The 19,610-nt window shown below is 43.0% G+C and overlaps 1 protein-coding gene across 1 annotated transcript; it reads right to left on the reverse strand.

The window, feature by feature from the left end:
• Positions 1-2,102: 2,102 nt before the first annotated feature.
• Positions 2,103-19,183, reverse strand: LOC117376397 (EMI domain-containing protein 1-like). The gene is made up of 5 exons (XM_055224037.1): positions 19,157-19,183; positions 19,020-19,064; positions 17,401-17,445; positions 15,034-15,118; positions 2,103-2,423 (listed from the first exon to the last, which is right to left on the reverse strand). Exons 1-5 carry the CDS (start codon positions 19,181-19,183, stop codon positions 2,287-2,289), a joined length of 339 nt encoding a protein of 112 aa, XP_055080012.1. The 3' UTR covers positions 2,103-2,286.
• Between the last annotated feature and the right edge of the window lie 427 nt (positions 19,184-19,610).

Genomic DNA, 19,610 nt, shown 5'->3' on the forward strand with positions numbered 1-19,610 from the left:
TAGTGACATCCCTGCTGAAAACTATACAAAATTACTTAATTACTTAATTTAACAATACATTTTCAGTATTCAGTATTCATGGTCCAGTTTAGTGTTTGATTTTCAACAAAAAGGTGAGAGTAACTAACTGAAAACCTGTTGGCTAGCTGGGTCATGAATGTAATTTTATGGATCAGACTTTTTTTAAGTACACAAATTGGCTCACCTATTGTAGTTCCAATCAAGTCCACTCTTTCTGTCTATTAAAATAAAGCTCAGTTTAAAGTCTAACTTGAATAACAGCTACTACAGAGGTGATGACACCAGCCGCAAACTATCAGCATAACTCTATGGGAGATCCAATGTTGTTGAAAAATATTCAAACTTATGATGCACAAATGCTGAACCTTTTTATTTGTTTGGGATTGGCTCCACAAACTTGTCATATTAATCTTATTGTTTAAAGTCCTTTCAACTGTCAACAATCACGTCCTTGAATAATTTCACTTTTGTTTACTTATACTGACAGAGAAGACACTGAACTTTGTGCCTGTTTTGTTTAGTGTGGATAAGCCCAGTAATTACAGAGAAATTAACCACAAACCAGGTCAACAAATCTGACAGTTAAAAAGAAAACCCCAGAATTCTGACCTGTCCTCCAGTTTAAGTAAACCAACAAAAGCCGTTCAAGAATGATGAGACATCATGCGAATCCAACTTATGGACAGTTCAACTGCAAAAAAACAACAACAACAAAAAAAACCCTAAACATTTCTGTAAAAGTATTTACTGGTCATGTATGCCCAGGTTTACTTGGCTGATTTTGCATAATGTTATTTCATTTCATACTCAGGATCTGCCACATGAAACCAGCAGGTGGCATCAGAGATAAATTACATCTGCTCCCAAGTCATTATAATACACAAGATTTCATTATTTCTAAGACTTAATCAGAAGATATTGATTGGATTAAAATGAATTTCCTTTAAAGTGACAGTATGTAACTTTCTAGGGGTTTAAAGTCAACTGCATGATTTCATGTAAATAGAAAGTTAAAACCATATTTTGCAAAATTTTCCATGGAGATAGATACCCTTTATGCCATACTGTGGAATATTATATTCAATGGAGCAATATTTAATTGGAACCAAGCTGGAGGAGACCCTTCTCCAGGCCAAATAAAAAGTCAGGTGTGTGGAGATGCAAGTCTTATAGCAAGCATGCATGTTTATATACATTTTTGAGTGTAATAAACAGATTCTTAATGAAAAAAAAAAAATTATATTTTTTGTCCAAAAAGTAACATATTGGGGCTTTGAGATTGAACAAGTTTATGGCAAGACCTGCATTTAATTAATTAAAACAGTCTTATATTAAACCAATTCCTCTAATGTAGCATCTAAGTAGAAATATGAAATGTTTTACAGTTTATGGCACTTTTTTCATTTAGTCTACTTAAAAAAATTATGCTATGCTAACTTTTCTAGAACTTTTAAACCTACCGAGCATTCCAAATGTGTTAGCAACATGATGAACTTAGAAGCACAGGCAATTTCTACATGCTCAACTCAATTGTTATGTTATGTGTCAAATCGCCAGACAATTAATTTCAAATGGACCATAAAACAGGTTGTTGCACCCGATTACTGACACAGGTAATGTGTGTGTGTGCGTGTGTATATATAGTCAGCTATGATTAGATTCATAACAATAAATGGCAATGCATAAATTTTGTTAAATGAAGGTTTCAACTGTAGAAAAAATGCCTTCCTTGTGCGAAAATTGTCCCTGCATTTTAGATGAAACTTTCCATTTTTATGACATAGGTAAAGGTATTCCATTTTACAACTTCTACTTCCTGTATTTCTGTACTTTTTTGAACTTTTTTCTTCCCCACAAACTGCACTGAGGTAAAACTATGATAAATATTTACCTCAGGCCTATCCCACCAAACCAAGTCATAATTAGAAAAACCTGAAACCTGTCATAACGCACTTTAAACGTAGCATAATATGTCTCCTTTAAAACTCACTCCTTTCCCAGAAGTTCTTTGCCGTACCACACAAGAAATTTCAATTTTTTCAAAACTAATTCTTCAAAATTTCTAAAATAAGACCCTACAAGACCCCCCTCTCCTCCCCTAGCAGTCATGGAAGTGGTTATTGCTTACTCCATGTGAAACCCGCCATAAATCAGCTTGGGTTTCCTGAGATCTTCTCCTTGAGACCATGCTCCTTGACTGGCCCTCCTCCAGCCATAATTCCCATTTGGAGTTCTTTATTTATACTTTAGGATCATGGTAAAGTTCTAGTTCCTTCGGGGCTTACTGTCAGATGAGGAGAGCAGAGTGGACAGGCGCTGTGGAAGGGATCCGGTGCGCTTGTCCCTGTAGAAGCTAGGGGACGCTGTACCGAAAGCTCCATCCCCAGACCCCAGATCAGGTTCTGTGGAGAGAGACAGCGGTCGGAAGGGGATTTGCCGTTTGAGTGAGCGTTCAAGTGGGCAGTTAAAATAATTGTTTTATCATTTCAATTCTCAACTCTGTAGCTATAGCATGCATAAATGCAATGCTTTAAAGGTAAGTACTAGCAACAATAGAGCAAATACTCCAAACAGTGCAGTTCCACATGTCCACCAGCCCTACTTTCCCCTGTTCCATTTGGTTGTACTCTCTTTCCATACTGGCCACAGTGTCACCATATCCAATGATACCACCAACACTCAGAGCAGTAAGAAGTAGTCTGTGTATTACCACGACCATGACTAAGCAACCCAGTACCCCAAAAGTCCCTGGTACAGGTAAAAGTGCACTATGTAATTAGGTTATGGCTTTGGTTGGGAGGTTCCATGGTATGGCATTAAATTTCATCAGTCTGCCCCAGGCCAGCCAAGCTAGTCTCTTATGTTAAACATTGACATCAGTTAAACATAACTCATTTTTTAATTAATACAGTCTAAATCGTACCTAAATTGTACTTGTAATTGTATAGTCAATCTCAGCGATTCACAAAAAAACATAATGCATTTATGTAATGCATTATGTTTGGCTCATGTTATGCATTACACTCATGCTCATGCATTACACACTAAAAATATAATATGTTTGACCTTTATACATGAGTGCCATTTGGAGTTTTTATTAGCCTCCAGGTGAAAGGGGAGGGCCACACTGTCCGTGCTTTAGGCATGTGGGAGTAGCACATCGTGCATGCGTAGAAAATACAATCCAACCTATTTTTGGGGCATAGGGTGTATAGACCATATGTATCTGTTGGATGCATTAATCATTAGCACAGTGTATTCCTGGGGCTGTTATGTATTGTTTGAAGGATATATATATCTCAAAGATATTGCGCAGAACCCTCGAGGCCTGAGCTTGGAAAAGGGACGAGACAAGCAGGTAGCAGACTCTGCTCCAGAAAACGTACACAGTGCATGCTTTTGAAGATGAATAAACGGAAACAGTCCAATGTGTGGTAGAAGCAATCAGAACAGGGCTGGTGGAAATATTGCTTATTCTAGTCCTGGGTTTTCAGGAAACAGACAGGGTCTTGTAATGGGTCATATAGCCTTCTCTGGGGCTGCCTTGGAGCGGGTCTGTTTGCTGCAGCACCCTCTTGCCGAGTTGTCTGCTTCCAGTTTATTATCACCTTTTTCTGCACTTATTTAACTTCTCTGCTCTTCTATACTACATATCTTTATGCACTGTGTTGGATTTTGCTAACTTTTGATGTATTATGCAATGGAAATACAATATTTATACAATCAAGTATTTGTATTAATAAAAAGGAAAAATTTGTTGCATTCATGCTAGTATTTTTTTGCGATGCCTGTTGGCTTACATACAACATACAAGTCACATCACTGGTAATAATGGCTTACACTTTACAGGCTTGTCAAAGCCTCTCAAAGTGCTACACTATAGTCATTATTCATTCATTTCCACATTTGGTGATCTGGTGAGCTACTATTATAACCAATCATTCGTGCACACCCACCACTTTCATACTAGACAATGTGGGTGAAATGTCTTGCCTAAGGACACAATGACACAAACTTGGATCCTCTGACCTTCGGGTTGGGGGACCAACACTCTAACCACTGAGCCACTGTTGGTATCACAAAATCAAGTAACATAACATATAACATAGCGTAATAAACATGTCGTTAGAAAATGGCTACGTTCCTCAGTCCTCTAAGTATGCTGTGATTAAACCCCTTTTGAAAAAAACTAACCTAAATCCTGATGAACTAGCCAACTACAGACCTATCTCTAATCTTCCCTTCCTCTTAAAAATTCGAAAACGAGTGGTGGTGAAACAGCTCTGCCGCCACCTGCAGGACAATAATATATTTGAAAAATTTCAATCTGGATTCAGAGCTCACCACAGCACAGAGACTGCACTGCTTAAAGTAACAAATGACTTACTACTAGCTACTGATAACGGGCTGGCTTCAGTCCTGGTCCTACTGGACCTCAGTGCAGCGTTTGACACCATTGATCACAACATTCTACTGCAGAGGTTAGAATGTGACATTGGAATCAGAGGGACTGCCCTCAAATGGTTTAAATCCTATCTATCAGATAGGTACCAGTTTGTTAGTATAAACCAGTGCACCTCTCCCTGTTCTAAAGTAGCCTGTGGTGTTCCACAAGGATCTGTGCTTGGTCCAATCCTATTTACTCTGTATATGTTGCCATTGGGTAACATTATTAGAAATCATGGCATTAATTTTCACTGCTATGCTAATGACACTCAGCTGTACTTATCAATGAAACCAAATCAGACTGATCAAATAGATAAACTCAGTGCCTGTGTGAAGGACATCAAAACCTGGATGACCTTGAATTACCTGCTCTTAAATCCTGAAAAAACAGAGGTCATTGTCGTTGGTCCCAAAGGTCAAAGAGATTCTCTGTCGGACCAGATAATCTCACTCGACAATGTGAGTATAGCTTCTTGCCCTACTGTAAAAAATCTTGGAGTCGGACTTCCGGTTATGGCGCGCCACTAGGCAGACGTACAAGTGGGCTCCGGAGTTAATTTTTTGAAAAAAACAATCAGACAACCTCCGTCAGTTGACTTACAGACCAATAAACGCTAGCTAAACACAAGAAACACTAAGATGCCTCCAAAAGCGAACCCTAAGACGCCCAAATCAAGAACAGCGGAGGAATCTTCTAGCACTGCTGAGTTCTGTACTGGTCGGGCTAGCCCCGAGGCCGCTGGAGCTAATGGGGATGCTAAAGGTACACGTGAAATCTTGGATGCTGTTCTCTCACTGAGGGGTGATCTCACGATAATGAAGGAGGATTTCACTTCGCGATTTAACGGTATTATGAGTGCTGTTCACAATGTCCAGACCGAGATAAAGGCACTGGCAACTCGCATGGCTAACGCCGAACAGAGAATAAGCTCTATTGAGGATGACCTGTCATGTGTGAAAACGCAAACTACTTCCACAACAAAAGGTGTGGAGGAGCTGATGCGTAAAGTGGATGACTTAGAAAACCGAGCACGCCACTCAAATCTGCATCTGGTGGGTCTGCCCGAGTTAAAAGAAGGAAGCGATATGTGTGCCTACCTGGAGAAGTGGATCCCAAATACACTTGGCGAACATAACTTCCCTCAACCACTGATTATTGAGAGGGCGCACCGGGTTGGCAGAATGGACCGTGGTGGAGCGTCATATGGGAATCGAGATTCTGCTGCGCGTCCCAGGGCAGTGGTAATGAAGTTTCTGAACTACGCTGACAGAGTCCGTGTGATGAGCAGCCAAGACTACGGGTGAAATACGCGTCGATGGAGAGAAGGTGATGTTTTTTCCCGATCTGTCTGCGGATTTACTCAAGCGGAGGAAGGTTTTTGATCACGTAAAGAAGGAGCTAGCGAATCTCAGCATTCGAGATTTGTGCTACGGAATAGTTCATCCTGCCACAATGCTTGTGACTGTCGGAGGAAGACACCACACTTTTGTTGATGCCGCAGCAGCGGAGTTGTTCGTGCGGAGCCTGAGGGCGGAGATGAGCGGAGCAACACCTGACGCTGAATAGTTTGGTTGGACTAATATCTACAGGTGACAATTTTGTTTTTAGTTTCTTTATCTTCAATTGTTTGCCCTAAGTCTATAAGTCTATTTCCTAAATAATACCTTGAGATAGGCACTTTGGTTATAAGGTTACATATTATATTATGTTTGATTAAAGGGAAAATAACAAAAGAGGAGAACTCTCTCTCTTGGAGGTCTGTTCTGATTGTAATGCAATTCAAAGAAACACTTTTAACTATATATGGAGCTATATCCCGATCATTATTGGCATGCTGTTCCTCAGATGTGTGGACCAGCCTGGTTCCATAGCCAGACTTTACCCATTGGGGGTCTTTTGGAAGAGTAAGCCAGGGAAGGGTAGTGTGTGTTCCATTTGGGGGAATGCACCTTGTTTTGTTTTGGTTTTAGGCACTGTTGTTTTGTGGTGGTTTATTTTTGGTACATCTTATTTTATTATTGTATATCATTGTATAATGAGCACAATCAATATTATAGTTTGTCAACATGTCTGAACTACAGTTCACATCTTGGAATGTGAGGGGTCTAAACAAACTTGTTAAGCTTAAACAGGTAATGAGTAGAATTCAAGATTTAAAAACTAAGATAGTGTTTTTACAAGAGACACATTTGACATAGGAGTTTTGGGAAATATGGACAATATTCTATAATTTTTTGGTGAATAATAACATATCTGTTGACGGCTGGGTAAACGATACTGTTTAATTATTTTTTGCAATACTATTATATTTAATTATATAAGTCTGTGGGTATGTGTATGTATGTGAATATGTGTACATGTATATAAGTGTAGGTGTGTGTGTATGTATGCATGTTTATATATGTATATATTTTTATGTGTATATATATATATATATATATATATATATATATATATATATATATATATATATATATAAAATTGTTATTTAATTTCTATCTGCCTCTCTCTTCCACATTGTCTTTTATTTATAATTTACTATTAGTATCATTATTCTAACTACTAATACAACTTTTTCTGTTTCATACCACCTTTGTTATTACTGTTTATGTTCTTTGTCCAAGTGCCTTGTTTTTTTTGTTTTGTTTTTGTTTTTTTCTTGTTCAAATGAAAATGAAAATCTTAATAAACACATGTTTAAAAAAAAAATTTAAAAAAAATCTTGGAGTCATATTTGACCAAATTCTCTCATTCACAGCCCATATAAACCTAGCTTGTAAAACCGCATACTTTCACCTGCGAAATATAACTAAAATATTTTAAAATATTTTACCTAAAAACGATGCTGAAAAACTCATCCATGCATTTGTTACTTCCAGACTTGATTACTGTAATTCTCTGCTCGCCGCCTGCCCCAAAAGTACTATAAGGAGTCTCCAGTTGGTCCAAAATGCAGCGGCCACAGTCCTAACAGGAACTAAAAGAAGAGACCACATCAGTCCTGTACTAAAATATCTGCACTGGCTTCCTGTCAAGCTTAGAATCAAATTCAAAGTCCTCCTCCTGACATACAAAACCCTAAACGGTATGGCCCCATCCTATCTGCAAGATGCTATTGTCCCGTACCGGCCAAACAGAGCACTCCGCTCTCAGAATGCAGGACTATTAGTGGTTCCTAAAGTGTCCAAAAGTACAGTGGGAGGGAGAGCATTCAGATACCAAGCTCCTGTGCTATGGAATCAACTCCCTGCTGATGTTAAACAGGCCCCCACAGACTCTGTATTTAAGACCAGGCTTAAAACCTTCCTCTTCGGTATAGCTTATGACCAGGTTACTTAGTTTAATGTCACTCCGAACTAACTATGACCAGATTGGCTGATAGTGACATTAAAACCCGGGATAAGATAAGCTGCAGTAGGAGATAACTAGCTGGGGGAAGTATGGCAACCTGAGCACTATTCTCCTATTTTCTCATCAGCAATGCTATTCACATGTTGTCCCCTGTCCCACTACCCCTGTGGAGTGTAACTCTTTCAGATGCCCTGATGACAGCTGACCCTCTCCTCCTCCACGCCTGGCCCTTCTCCACCCACCTGGCCCTCTCCTTCTCGCCTGGCTCACTTCCTCCTCACCTGGCCATCCTCCGCCCCCCTCCCTCCTCCTCACCTGGCCGATTTTTCTTGTTTTGTCTGGTTTTTCCTGTTGTTTGATTTTCCTGTTTGTTTTTGTGTGTAGGCAGCATGGTGGCTGAGTGGCAACACTCATGCCTCACAGCAAGGTTTGGTTCGATCCCCGGGTCGCCCAGGCCTTTCTGTGTGGAGTTTTGCATGTTTCTCCCCGTGTCTGGATGGGTTTCCTCTGGGTACTCCGGTTTCCCCCATCAACGAAAACATGAACGCCCTTCGAGACAACTGTTGTTGTGGTTTTGGGTGTTACAAAAATAAAATGAATTGAAGTCAGCTTTTGGTGAGAAATCATAGTTTCCTGTTTGTACCTCCTTTTTGCTTACTTGTTTTCACCGGAGTCTGCGTCCTCTCTTGTCAATCATGCCATTTGGTTGTTTTAACTACGTCTTAGCTAAACTGATTTGGGAACCAAAGTGACCCAGACCTCACTGGGAGCTAGTACCCTTCAGGGTCCGCTTCGTACCCCTCAAACAATGCGCTAGGGTTCACTTTAGACAGTGGAAACACTTGCCAGTCTGCCCCTGAGTGAAACAAGGCTTATGTGTCTGAATGTTTATATTTGTTTTGTTCTCCTCACAGTCATACCAGAAAGAGTGTTTGATAAGCTCGAGCGACCTCTGCATATTTGATAAGCTCTCTGTAATAAGGTCTTTGACAGAGAAGACTCTTTGTCCTGTTCTGTTCTTCTGTCCTATGCCCCTGTAAATGTCGTATGTAAGCCAACATGCTTTGCAAAAAAACACATAAGAAAAACACACAAGTCACATCACTGGTATCACAAAATCAAGTCAGCTTTTGGTGAGAAATGGTTGTTTCCTGTTTGTATCTGCTTTTTGCTTACTTGTTTTTACTGGAGTCTGCGTCATCTCTCGTCAATTATGTCATTTTGTTGTTTTAATAATATCCTAGCAAAACTGATCTGGGAACCAAAGCGACCCAGACCTCATTGGGTCCAGGGTCCACTTCGGACTCTTCAAACAAGGCGCTATGGTTCACTTTAGACAGTGGATACATGCTGTCTCTAATAAGGTCTTTGACAGAGAAGGCCCTTTGCCCTGTTCTGTTCCTCTGCCTTATGTCCCTGTAAAGGTCATGTGTTTTTCAGTCCTTCCTTCTCCTTGTGGCAGTAGTGAGTGTGTCCATGTTACCTGGCCAGATGATGGCCTCCAGCAGCGTCACCCTGCGAGCCAGAAGCTCCAGGTCTGCCTGCAGCTCCTGGATCATCTGCAGGCTAACATCCTACACACACGTACACAGACTGCTCAGACCGGACCGACCAGTCCTGGAAAAGCCCGCCCCGAGATCGGACCAAAAGCAGGACTCGGGACGGACTCTCCAGGGGTTTGTGCCCTGTCTGTGCCCTGTCTGTCTGCTGAGACCCACCCCTGCCTACAAGCTGCTTTGGCTCTCACCCTTAGGGCTGTAGTTGACTGAAGACATGACCTGCCAAACTGTTACGTCTCCCTATGCACCTGACCCAATTTGCTCTGAAAAGAGTTCATGCAGAAAAAAAGTACCAGGAAATATTTGTGTATTTATTTAAAAACAGATTAAAAATACTATATTACACAAAATGTATTCCTGACAGCTTTTAGCCATGTTATAATGCGGTTACCTTCACCTCACACATGTTTGAGTAATTAATTACATTTTATTATTAGTCTGTCTACATCTCCAAAGCTCAAAATGCTCTGCTCCACCTTGTGATGTCATAAGGCGGTAGTTTTCAAGTTAACAGCTATTTTTCACCTTTAGTTCAGTAGAGCTTGGTAATTCCAGTGCTGAAATTATCCAAATGATTCTGCTCTTACTTTGGATAGGCAATGTTGGATATCCAGCTCTGCGCTTTCATCTACACTGTCTAGGTAGATGAATGATTTGGTACTGGGAAGGATGTCATTGCTTTACTGGTGCTTACTTGTTGCAATGATGAAGAGAATAGAGTACGTTATGCATCCCTGCCTGACACCAGACTTAACAGTGAAAAGGATCTCACTATTACCAACCTTGCACCAGTTATGGTAAAAAAAACAAATGGGTTGTGATATTCCATAACATGATGATCTTCTGTAGGATAACTTTGTGTATGCCATCAAAAGCTTTCTCAAAATCTGTTAAATTGATATAGAGAGTCCTTTGTCATTCTGTGTGTTACTCAATAATGTTTCGGTAATATGTGTAAATATTTGATCTATACAACCTTCAGAAACCAGCTTGTTCTTGTCTCAGTTTATCATGCACAGCTGCTTTCATCCATCCATCCATCCATTTTCTTCCGCTTATCCGAGCCGGGTCGCGGGGGCAGCAGTCTAAGCAGGGACTCCCAGACTTCCCTCACCCCGGACACGTCCTCCAGCTCCTCCGGTGGGACCCCAAGGCGTTCCCAGGCCAGCCGAGAGACATAGTCCCTCCAGCGTGTCCTGGGTCTTCCCCAGGGCCTCCTCCCGGTGGGACATGCCCAGAACACCTCCCTAGGGAGGCGTCCAGGAGGCATCCTGAGCAGATGCCCAAGCCACCTCAACTGGTTCCTCTCAACGTGTAGGAGCAGCAGCTCTACTCCGAGCTCCTCCCGTGTGACCGAGCTCCTCACCCTATCCCTAAGGGTGCGCCCGGCCACTCTGCGGAGAAAGCCCATTTCAGCCGCTTGTATCCGCGATCTTGTCCTTTCGGTCATTACCCAGAGCTCATGACCATAGGTGAGGGTAGGAACGTAGATTGACCGGTAAATAGAGAGCTTCGCCTTCCGGCTCAGCTCCTTCTTTACCACAACGGACCGATACAGTGACCGCATCACTGCAGACGCTGCACCGATCCGCCTGTCAATCTCCCGCTCCATCCTTCCCTCACTCGTGAACAAGACCCTGAGATACTTGAACTCCTCCACTTGGGGCAGAGACTCACCACCCACCCGGAGAGAGCAAACCACCTTTTTCCGGTCGAGAACCATGGCCTCGGATTTGGAGGAGCTGATTCTCATCCCAGCCACTTCACACTCGGCTGCAAACCGCCCCAGTGCCTGCTGCAGGTCCTGGCTCGAAGAAGCCATCAGCCAACATCATCCGCAAACAGCAGAGATGAAATCCTGTGGTTCCCAAACCAGGCCCCCTCCGGCCCCTGGCTGCGCCTAGAAATTCTGTCCATAAATATAATGAACAGAACCGGTGACAAAGGGCAGCCCTGGCGGAGTCCAACATGCACCGGGAACAGGTCTGACTTACTGCCGGCAATGCGAACACAGCTCCTGCTCCGGTCATACAGGGACCGGACAGCCCTTAGCAAAGAGCCCCGGACCCCATACTCCCAGAGCACCCCCCCAAAGGGCACCACGAGGGACACGGTCGAATGCCTTCTCCAGATCCACAAAACACATGTGGACTGGTTGGGCATACTCCCATGAGCCCTCGAGGACCCGATGAAGAGTATAGAGCTGGTCCAGTGTTCCACGACCAGGACGAAAACCACACTGCTCCTCCTGAATCCGAGGTTCGACTATCGGTCGGATTCTCCTCTCCAGTACCCTGGAATAGACCTTACCGGGAAGGCTGAGGAGTGTGATTCCCCTGTAATTGGAACACACCCTCCGGTCCCCCTTCTTATACAGAGGGACCACCACCCCGGTCTGCCATTCCACAGGTACTGTCCCCGACCGCCACGCAATGTTGCAGAGACGTGTCAGCCAAGACAGTCCCACAACATCCAGAGACTTGAGGTACTCAGGGCGGATCTCGTCCACCCCCGGAGCCTTGCCACCGAGGAGCTTGCCAACCACCTCAGTGACTTCAGCCAGGGCGATGGACGAGTCCGCATCTGGGTCCCCAGTTTCTGCTTCCTCCTCGGAAGACATGACAGTGGGATTGAGGAGATCCTCAAAGTATTCCTTCCACCGCCCGACAACATCCCCAGTCGAGGTCAGCAGCTCTCCACCCGCACTGTATACAGTGTTGGTGAAGCACTGCTTCCCCCTCCTGAGGCGTCGGACGGTTTGCCAGAATCTCTTTGAGGCCGTCCGATAGTCCTTCTCCATGGCCTCTCCGAACTCCTCCCAACCCCGAGTTTTTGCCTCTGTGACCGCCCGAGCCGCGGCACGCTTGGCCCGCCGGTACTCATCAGCTGCCTCAGGAGTCCCACGAGCCAACAAGGCTCGATAGGACTCCTTCTTCAGCTTGACGGCATCCCTTACTTCCGGTGTCCACCACCGGGTTCGGGGATTGCCGCCGCAACAAGCACCACAGACCTTACGACCACAGCTACGAGCAGCCGCATCGACAATAGAGGTGGAGAACATGGCCCACTCGGAGTCCATGTCTCCACCCCACCTCCCCCGGAATCAGGGAGAAGCTCTCCCGGAGATGGGAGTTGAAGACCCCCCTGACAGAGGGCTCCGCCAGACGTTCCCAGCAGACCCTCACAATGCGCTTGGGTCTGCCAGGTCTGTCCGGCTTCCTCCTCCGCCAGCGGATCCAACTCACCACCAGGTGGTGATCAGTTGACAGCTCAGCCCCTCTCTTCACCCGAGTGTTGTCGTGTCATCTGACCTTCGACTGCGTGTCTTGGACAAAGTCGATCATCGACCTCCGACCTAGAGTGTCCTGGTGCCATGTGCACCGATGGACACCCTTGTGCTCGAACATGGTGTTTGTTATGGACAAGCTGTGACTAGCACAGAAGTCCAATAACAAAACACCGCTCGGGTTCAGATCGGGGAGGCCGTTCCTCCCAATCACGCCCCTCCAAGTGTCACTGTCGTTACCCACATGGGCGTTGAAGTCCCCCAGGAGAACGACGGAGTCCCCGGTTGGTGCACTGTCTAGTACCCCTCCCAGGGACTCCAAGAAGGCCGGGTACTCTGCACTGCTGTTTGGCCCGTAGGCCGACACAACAGTGAGAGACCTGTCCCCGACCCGAAGGCTGCTTTCATTCTTCTGATTATTGTTTTTGCAATGATCTTGCTTGGAATGGACAGCAAGGTGTTTCCCCACCAGTAATTACAGTCCAACAGGGATCACTTTTTGAGTATCTTTATGTCTTTAAAGTAGATCCAGTGCAGGTGACCAACATCCTTAAACCAGTTTTTAAATAGTTCTGCATTTAGATGATCACTTACCACATTTCAGACTTTGAATAATTGCCTCTATTATTTCAGGTATTTCTGGGGCTTTGATAGAAATAGCTAGTTCAGTTTCAGTTGTGGGTTTATTAAGTTGGGCTGGTCTATTTAGGATTTCACTCAAGTGTTCACTCCAACAGAGCTCTATCTCCTTGATGGTTTATTAAGTTGGGCTGGTCTATTTAGGATTTCACTGAAATGTTCACTCCAACAGTGCTATCTCCTTTTCTGAGGCAAGTCATTTACCATTCTTGTCTCTAATTAGGCCTTTTCAAGTTGGTCTTGATTTTCGGCTTAAACCTTTTTGTGTTCTTGTAAACCTACCATTGCTCAACCTTGTTAGCAGCTTCTGTGCTCTTGAGGCCAAATTGTTAGGTGTTCTGTCATTTCTTATTAGCTTCTTGACTCTTCATTGGCACTCACCATACTGCTCTTGCAATCTTTCTTTGAGCCTGTGAGACTCAGGCTGTGAGATTCTCTCATTTCTTCTTAAGGCCTTTTCTGTTACCGACTTCATCCCATGTCACTGCCGTTAGCCATTCTTTTCTTGTTGTTGCTAAGCATTTTCTCACTGGTTTCCGTAAATGTATTAGATTCCAAATAATTCAATATTTAAACAAATGCATTTTTTTAGTAATGGCATATTCTTTCCTAATATAATTGTATTTAAATTTTTGAATGTTGAACTGTTTACAAAGTGCTTTCGACTTGTTTATTCTGGGCAATTTAAGTCTGATAGAGGCACGCTTTCTACATCAGCTCCACTTTTAATTTCAATATCTAAAAGGGGCCATCTTCAGGTACCATTAATAAAGATATGATCACTTTGATTTCGGTCTCTTAAATTGTGGAGATACCACCTTAACTTGTAAATATCTCGATGGGGAAACAGAGTCTCTCCTACAACAAAATTGTAGTTTAGGCAGAATTATACAAGCATTTCTCCATTTTTGTTCATTATTCCACATTAAAGGGTACCATTGCTCTTTTGAAAAGTTCATTATTGGAGCCTACCTTTGCATTTAAATTGGACTGGAACTGGAATACAGTCATACAGACTTACTTTCCCTTTCCCGCATGGTTATTATTCTACTTGATACTGGTTTCCACTCCATTAGAGATTTTTCTTTTGCTTTCTTGAGTAGTAAAGCCCTTGTGTTGTCCATCATCTTGTCCCGCTCTTATTCTGTCTCTGTCCATCTGCTTCCACTTACTCCCAGAATATGGAATCTGTGTCTTTGCATTTCAGACAATACTTAAAAAAAAATTGATCTTTATTTTTGCTGTGTTAAGGGCCTCCAGTGTCGTGTTGGTAGTCTTCTTTTGGCTTTCAGTACCAACAGTCACAGTTAGTATAGGCACTCTGATTCACAATTGAGGCTCATACCAGCCTTTTGGCCTCTCTATTGAAGGTGTATGGAGTTTAAAAACACAGTGGAGCTTTTCCTGTATTATAACATGACAAGATGGAACAGAGTGTTTTCTGTTTTAGGGAAGAACTCAATCTGAATATGCATGATTTGTGTGTTAAACATATGTGAATGACACAAAACATGACTCCAGGCATGGTTGTGATGAGAACATTATCACATAGATCAGAAAGTACTGTAATATGGGCCCTTTAAACTTGTGAATGAAGATTAAACTAACTCACTCATTAACTTCTTTCTGCTGTTGTTCCATATAATTCCTCATCATCTAAATAAAATGATTAGTTGAGTAATACAGATTTTGGTTGTCTAAGACTCTTATCGACCTACAGCCCTACTCACCATGGATACCGATCATAGTCTCGAGGATTAAAACCCTCTCGGCTAAGATCTTCAGGGCCTCTCTGATCTGGTGTATGCCGTCTCCCTGTGGAAAGATACAGCAGTAAGCAGGCACAGGCAGTTAGAGGGTTAACTCCTTGAGCATACATTGGTCACTACACTGGCCAGTCAGTCTGGACCATGCTGCTCCATGCACAGCTCATGTCGGAGACCACTGTGGGATCGCTCATGCCATGTAGTACAGGCAGATGGCTCCAGTCCAAACCACTCTACATCCAGAGGTATACAGGAGTCACTGTGCTATATACTATACTCATGAGGCCATATTCACCAAAGTGTCCTTAAGACCCCTTTCCTCAAGTGCATTGTAAAATATATTTTTTAAAAGTTTTGAGGGTCTTACTGTGCTATACCTAAACCTAATCCTAGATGTAAAGAGTAACACATACTCTGTATTTTTGAGTAGATTTTGAAACATGTAATGTACTTGTAATTGAGTATATTTCTAGCCATGTAATTGTACTTCATTACATTTAAAACCATAGGAGTTACAGAGTATAGGAGTTCCTGAGTACAGCACTGCCCCAATGCATTGCTGTCTTACCACGTCATTGTCATTGTAATTTTATTATGAAATAATTATACTATTTGTGTATAGAGATGGCATTGTTTGTCTACATCTCTATTTGTGTATTCTGTGTTTTGTATGTCACAGGCTCTGCACATGGAAATTAGCTCAGAGAGCCAGAGTCAGGTACAAAGCATCTCCTCAATGTTTCTTTGATTAATGCTTCTGTACATGGGTCCTGTACAGCAAACTAAATAACTCTAACTGTTTCCTCTCTTCTACAAACACGTAACAACACTGCATTGCCTGCTGTGATTGGCTGTGCAGAGTGGTTCAAAGCAACTTAATTCAGCTTTAACAGTTTAGTTAATCAAATTTTGGCAAAAAGGCTGGTCTAAGATGCTAATAAAATCGAATAAAAAAGAAAAGTGAGTACTATTTTTCACGTATACTTTGTATTGGCCTTGTAATTGTAATCAAGTACATTTTTGCAGCTACTTTTTAAAATCTTTTGTTGACTTAAATTGATCCTGTTGTAATCCTGGTCTATTTCCGGTTTAGTCTAAGTATGGGATCCAAATTATGATATAGTGTGTGTGAAAGAGACTTCATAAGAACATTGGTGAATGAGGCTCATTATATTTTATCCCATTGCAATTGTTATACCCAAAGTGAAACATTCATACACGTATTCTGAAAAAAATAAGAATGGTTAGGCAGAGACAGGACAAAAGGCGCATGCAGGAGGACAAGAGGTTAATATATAGCACATTTCAAACAGTTGAGTTATTGGATTGGTTCATAGTCATGCACTGTTATGGAGTAGTAAAGGCAGCTGTATCCACTCCACTGAAAACCTGTGTCCCCACTATACCAAACACTACACACATATATATGACAAATGTGGCTCTTTGGCATATACTATTGCACTCTGAAGTGCAATAGTAGACTCTGAAGTCTAGTTTGGCTTAATACGTTTTTTTAAAATATTGTGACAAATGGATTAGTCACACATTGCGCTTGTCCCTTATCAATCTGGATTTTAATATGGTGAATGTATATGTCAAAGACAGAGAGAGCGGTGAGAGAAGCCGTGGGCAGAAGTGAGAAGCAGGACAGGGCACAAACCCCACCCCAAACACCACAACAACATGAACATGAATATATGAAACATGTCCCGATGAGAAATACACAGCACAAATGTACATGAGACACCACACTTCTTCTGAAAGAACTACACACACCCCAGGCTGCAGAGGTAAAGGGTCACCAAAAACAGCTGGCCAATACACCTATAGGACACATATTATGCATTTGTGTGGCTTTAACTCTTTTTTAAACATGCTTTTGGTCACCTTGGGATAAATATATTACATTTTCTAACTTCTAATAATATCTGAATTTGGAAAATGTTGTTTGATTTGACCATAGAATGAGTCTTGTGGTCGTTTATGAGCTTAAAAACTGCACAGGAAAAGTCTAGAGTTTTATCTATGACGCAAATAAATGGGCAAATTGCAAACAAAGCATTTTTGAGTGCTCAGAGGAGTTTCCTTACGATTAATGCATTAATAAAACAAGAGTGAATGAAACAAAATACAACTAGGTATGTTTTTGACAAGGGGACAAAAATATAACATGGTTAAAAGGTCAATTTTTTTTTTTTTGCCATAATATGTTTTCTTTAAACTGTAAATGAAAAAGTCTTACATTGAGATTGCTCTGAGCAGGAGGTAAAGAGAACAGTGAGATTAGACACATATCTGCACAGTTATGAAAGATCTTGTACTCAATCTTACCGGTAACCCCTTCTCTCCAGGCTCTCCCTTTGGACCTGGTGCTCCCTGGGGACATATTTAGATAAATGTCATATTATGATATCAAATATGATATCATGACAATCTGTACACTCTGTACCTCTCAAAATTAGTTCATGTCAGTCTCTATTCTACAAGCTTTAATGGTGTCCCTAAAACTTCTGTGTTGGCACCATTACATTACATTTTCAATGTGTATATAGTGAGATTTGATTGTACTTAAAACATTAGATACCATTTTGCTGTCAGTTTTTCAATCAAATTATGCATCTCAAGTCTCTGGATGTTGTGGGACTGTCTTGGCTGACACGTCTCTGCAACATCGCATGGCGGTCCAGGACAGTACCGCTGGACTGACAGCGGTGGTCCCTCTGTTTAAAAATGGTGTCCGGAGTGTATGTTCCAATTAAAGAGGAATCTCCCACTCCTCAGCCTTCCCGGTAAGGTCTATTCCAGGATACTGGAGAGGAGAATCCGGCCGATAGTCGAACCTCAGATTCAGGAGGAGTAGTGTGTTTTTCATCCTGGTTGCAAAATGCTGGACCAGCTCTATACTCTCTATCGGATCCTTCATGGTTCATGGCAGTTTGCCCAACCAGTCCACATATCTGGAGAAGAGTTAGGGTCGTGGTGCGTGCTCTAGGAGTATGGGGTCCGGGGCCCTTTGCTAAGAGTGTCTGGTCCCTGTATGACCGAAGCAGGAGCTGTATTCGCATTGCCGGCAGTAAGTGAGAGCTGTTCTCAGTGCCTGTCGGAGTCCACCAGGGCTGTCCTCTGTCACCGATTCTGTTCATTGTATTTATGGACAGAATTTCTAGGCACAGCCAGGGGCCAGAGGGGGCTCAGGTTGGGAACCACAGGATCTCATCTCCGCTGTTTGCAGATGATGTTGTCCTGATGGTTTCATCAAGCCCGGACCTGCAGCAGGCACTGGGGCAGTTTTGCTGCAGAGTGTGAAGCAGCTGGAATGAGAATCAGCTCCTCTAAATCTGAGGCCATGGTTCTTGACCGGAAAAAGGTGACTTGCCCTCTCCAGGTAGGTGGTGAGTCCTTGCCTCAAGTGGAGGAGTTCAAGTATCTCAAGGTGTTGTTTACTAATGAGGGAAGGATGGAGCATTACATTGACAGGCAGATCGGTGCAATGTTCACAGTGGTGCGGTCATTGTATACGTTCCCTTGGGTAATGAGCAAAAAGACAAGATCACGGATACAAGCGGCCGAAATGGGTTTCTTCCGCAGAGTGACTGGGCGCACCCTTAGAGATAGGGTGAGGAGCTTGGTCACACAGGAGGAGCTCGGAGTAGAGCCACTGCTCATACACATCGAGAGGAGCCAGCTGAGGTGGCTTGGACATCTGTTCAGGATGCCTCCTGGACGCTTCCCTAGGGAGGAGGCCCCGGGGAAGACCCAGGATACGCTGGAGGGACTATGTCTCTCGGCTGGCCTGGGAATGCCTTGGAGTCCCACCAGAGGAGCTGGAGGACATGTCTGGGGTGAAGGAAGTCTGGAAGTCCTTGCTTAGACTGCTACCCTCGCGACCATGAAAATTATGCACTGTCTACAAAGAAACAAACATCAGACCTATGTGAAAAAGTCCTTACCGGCTCTCCCCTGAAGCCCCTCTCTCCATGGGTACCAGCAGGACCCTAGAACAGAAGAAAGGTTATACATGACAATGATGAACACATGAGGTTAGACATGATAGTGATGAACACATGAGCTTAGACATGACACTGACACTGGAGCTAGCGTAAAACGTTTGCATGCTGCCGAATTAGTTTTATTGTTTGCATCGTTTGAACCTCGCAATTCCCTGTTATCTTTGCTATCTTTGATTATTGGCCCTCGCCACTCACGAAGTGATGGAGAGGGGCATTGTTCTTGCTGGGTTTCTTCTTCTTGTTTTTCCGCCAAAACAATCACAGTTTTCACCCCCTGAACATCGACGAAAAGTCCCACATATAGGTATAGAATCGACCGGCTCGGTGAAAAATTTCATAAAATGTGTATCGCAACTATTTCCAAAGTGTACCGGCTCGACAGCGCCTCCTACAAATTTTGACATTTTAAATTTAATTTGAAGGCCCGACTCAGATTTTGACGAAATTCACACCAGTGACAGAGCTCATTGTGAGAAGCCAAAAACATAATTATAGTGCTGCTGTATGACGGACAGGAAGTCCGCCATATTG

Source organism: Periophthalmus magnuspinnatus, chromosome 9 (genome assembly GCF_009829125.3).
Source record: "Periophthalmus magnuspinnatus isolate fPerMag1 chromosome 9, fPerMag1.2.pri, whole genome shotgun sequence".
Classification (NCBI taxonomy): Eukaryota; Metazoa; Chordata; class Actinopteri; order Gobiiformes; family Gobiidae; genus Periophthalmus; species Periophthalmus magnuspinnatus.

What these genes read in the sequence shown, in the direction of transcription:
- LOC117376397 (XM_055224037.1), bottom strand. Translation starts at nt 19,183, where the DNA reads ATGCAAACGTTTTACGCTAGCTCCAGT. An exon ending in CGTTTTACGCTAGCTCCAGT is followed by an intron (nt 19,065 to 19,156) that starts GTCAGTGTCATG and finishes CTTCTGTTCTAG; the next exon opens with GGTCCTGCTGGTACCCATGG. An exon ending in GGGGCTTCAGGGGAGAGCCG is followed by an intron (nt 17,446 to 19,019) that starts GTAAGGACTTTT and finishes ATATGTCCCCAG; the next exon opens with GGAGCACCAGGTCCAAAGGG.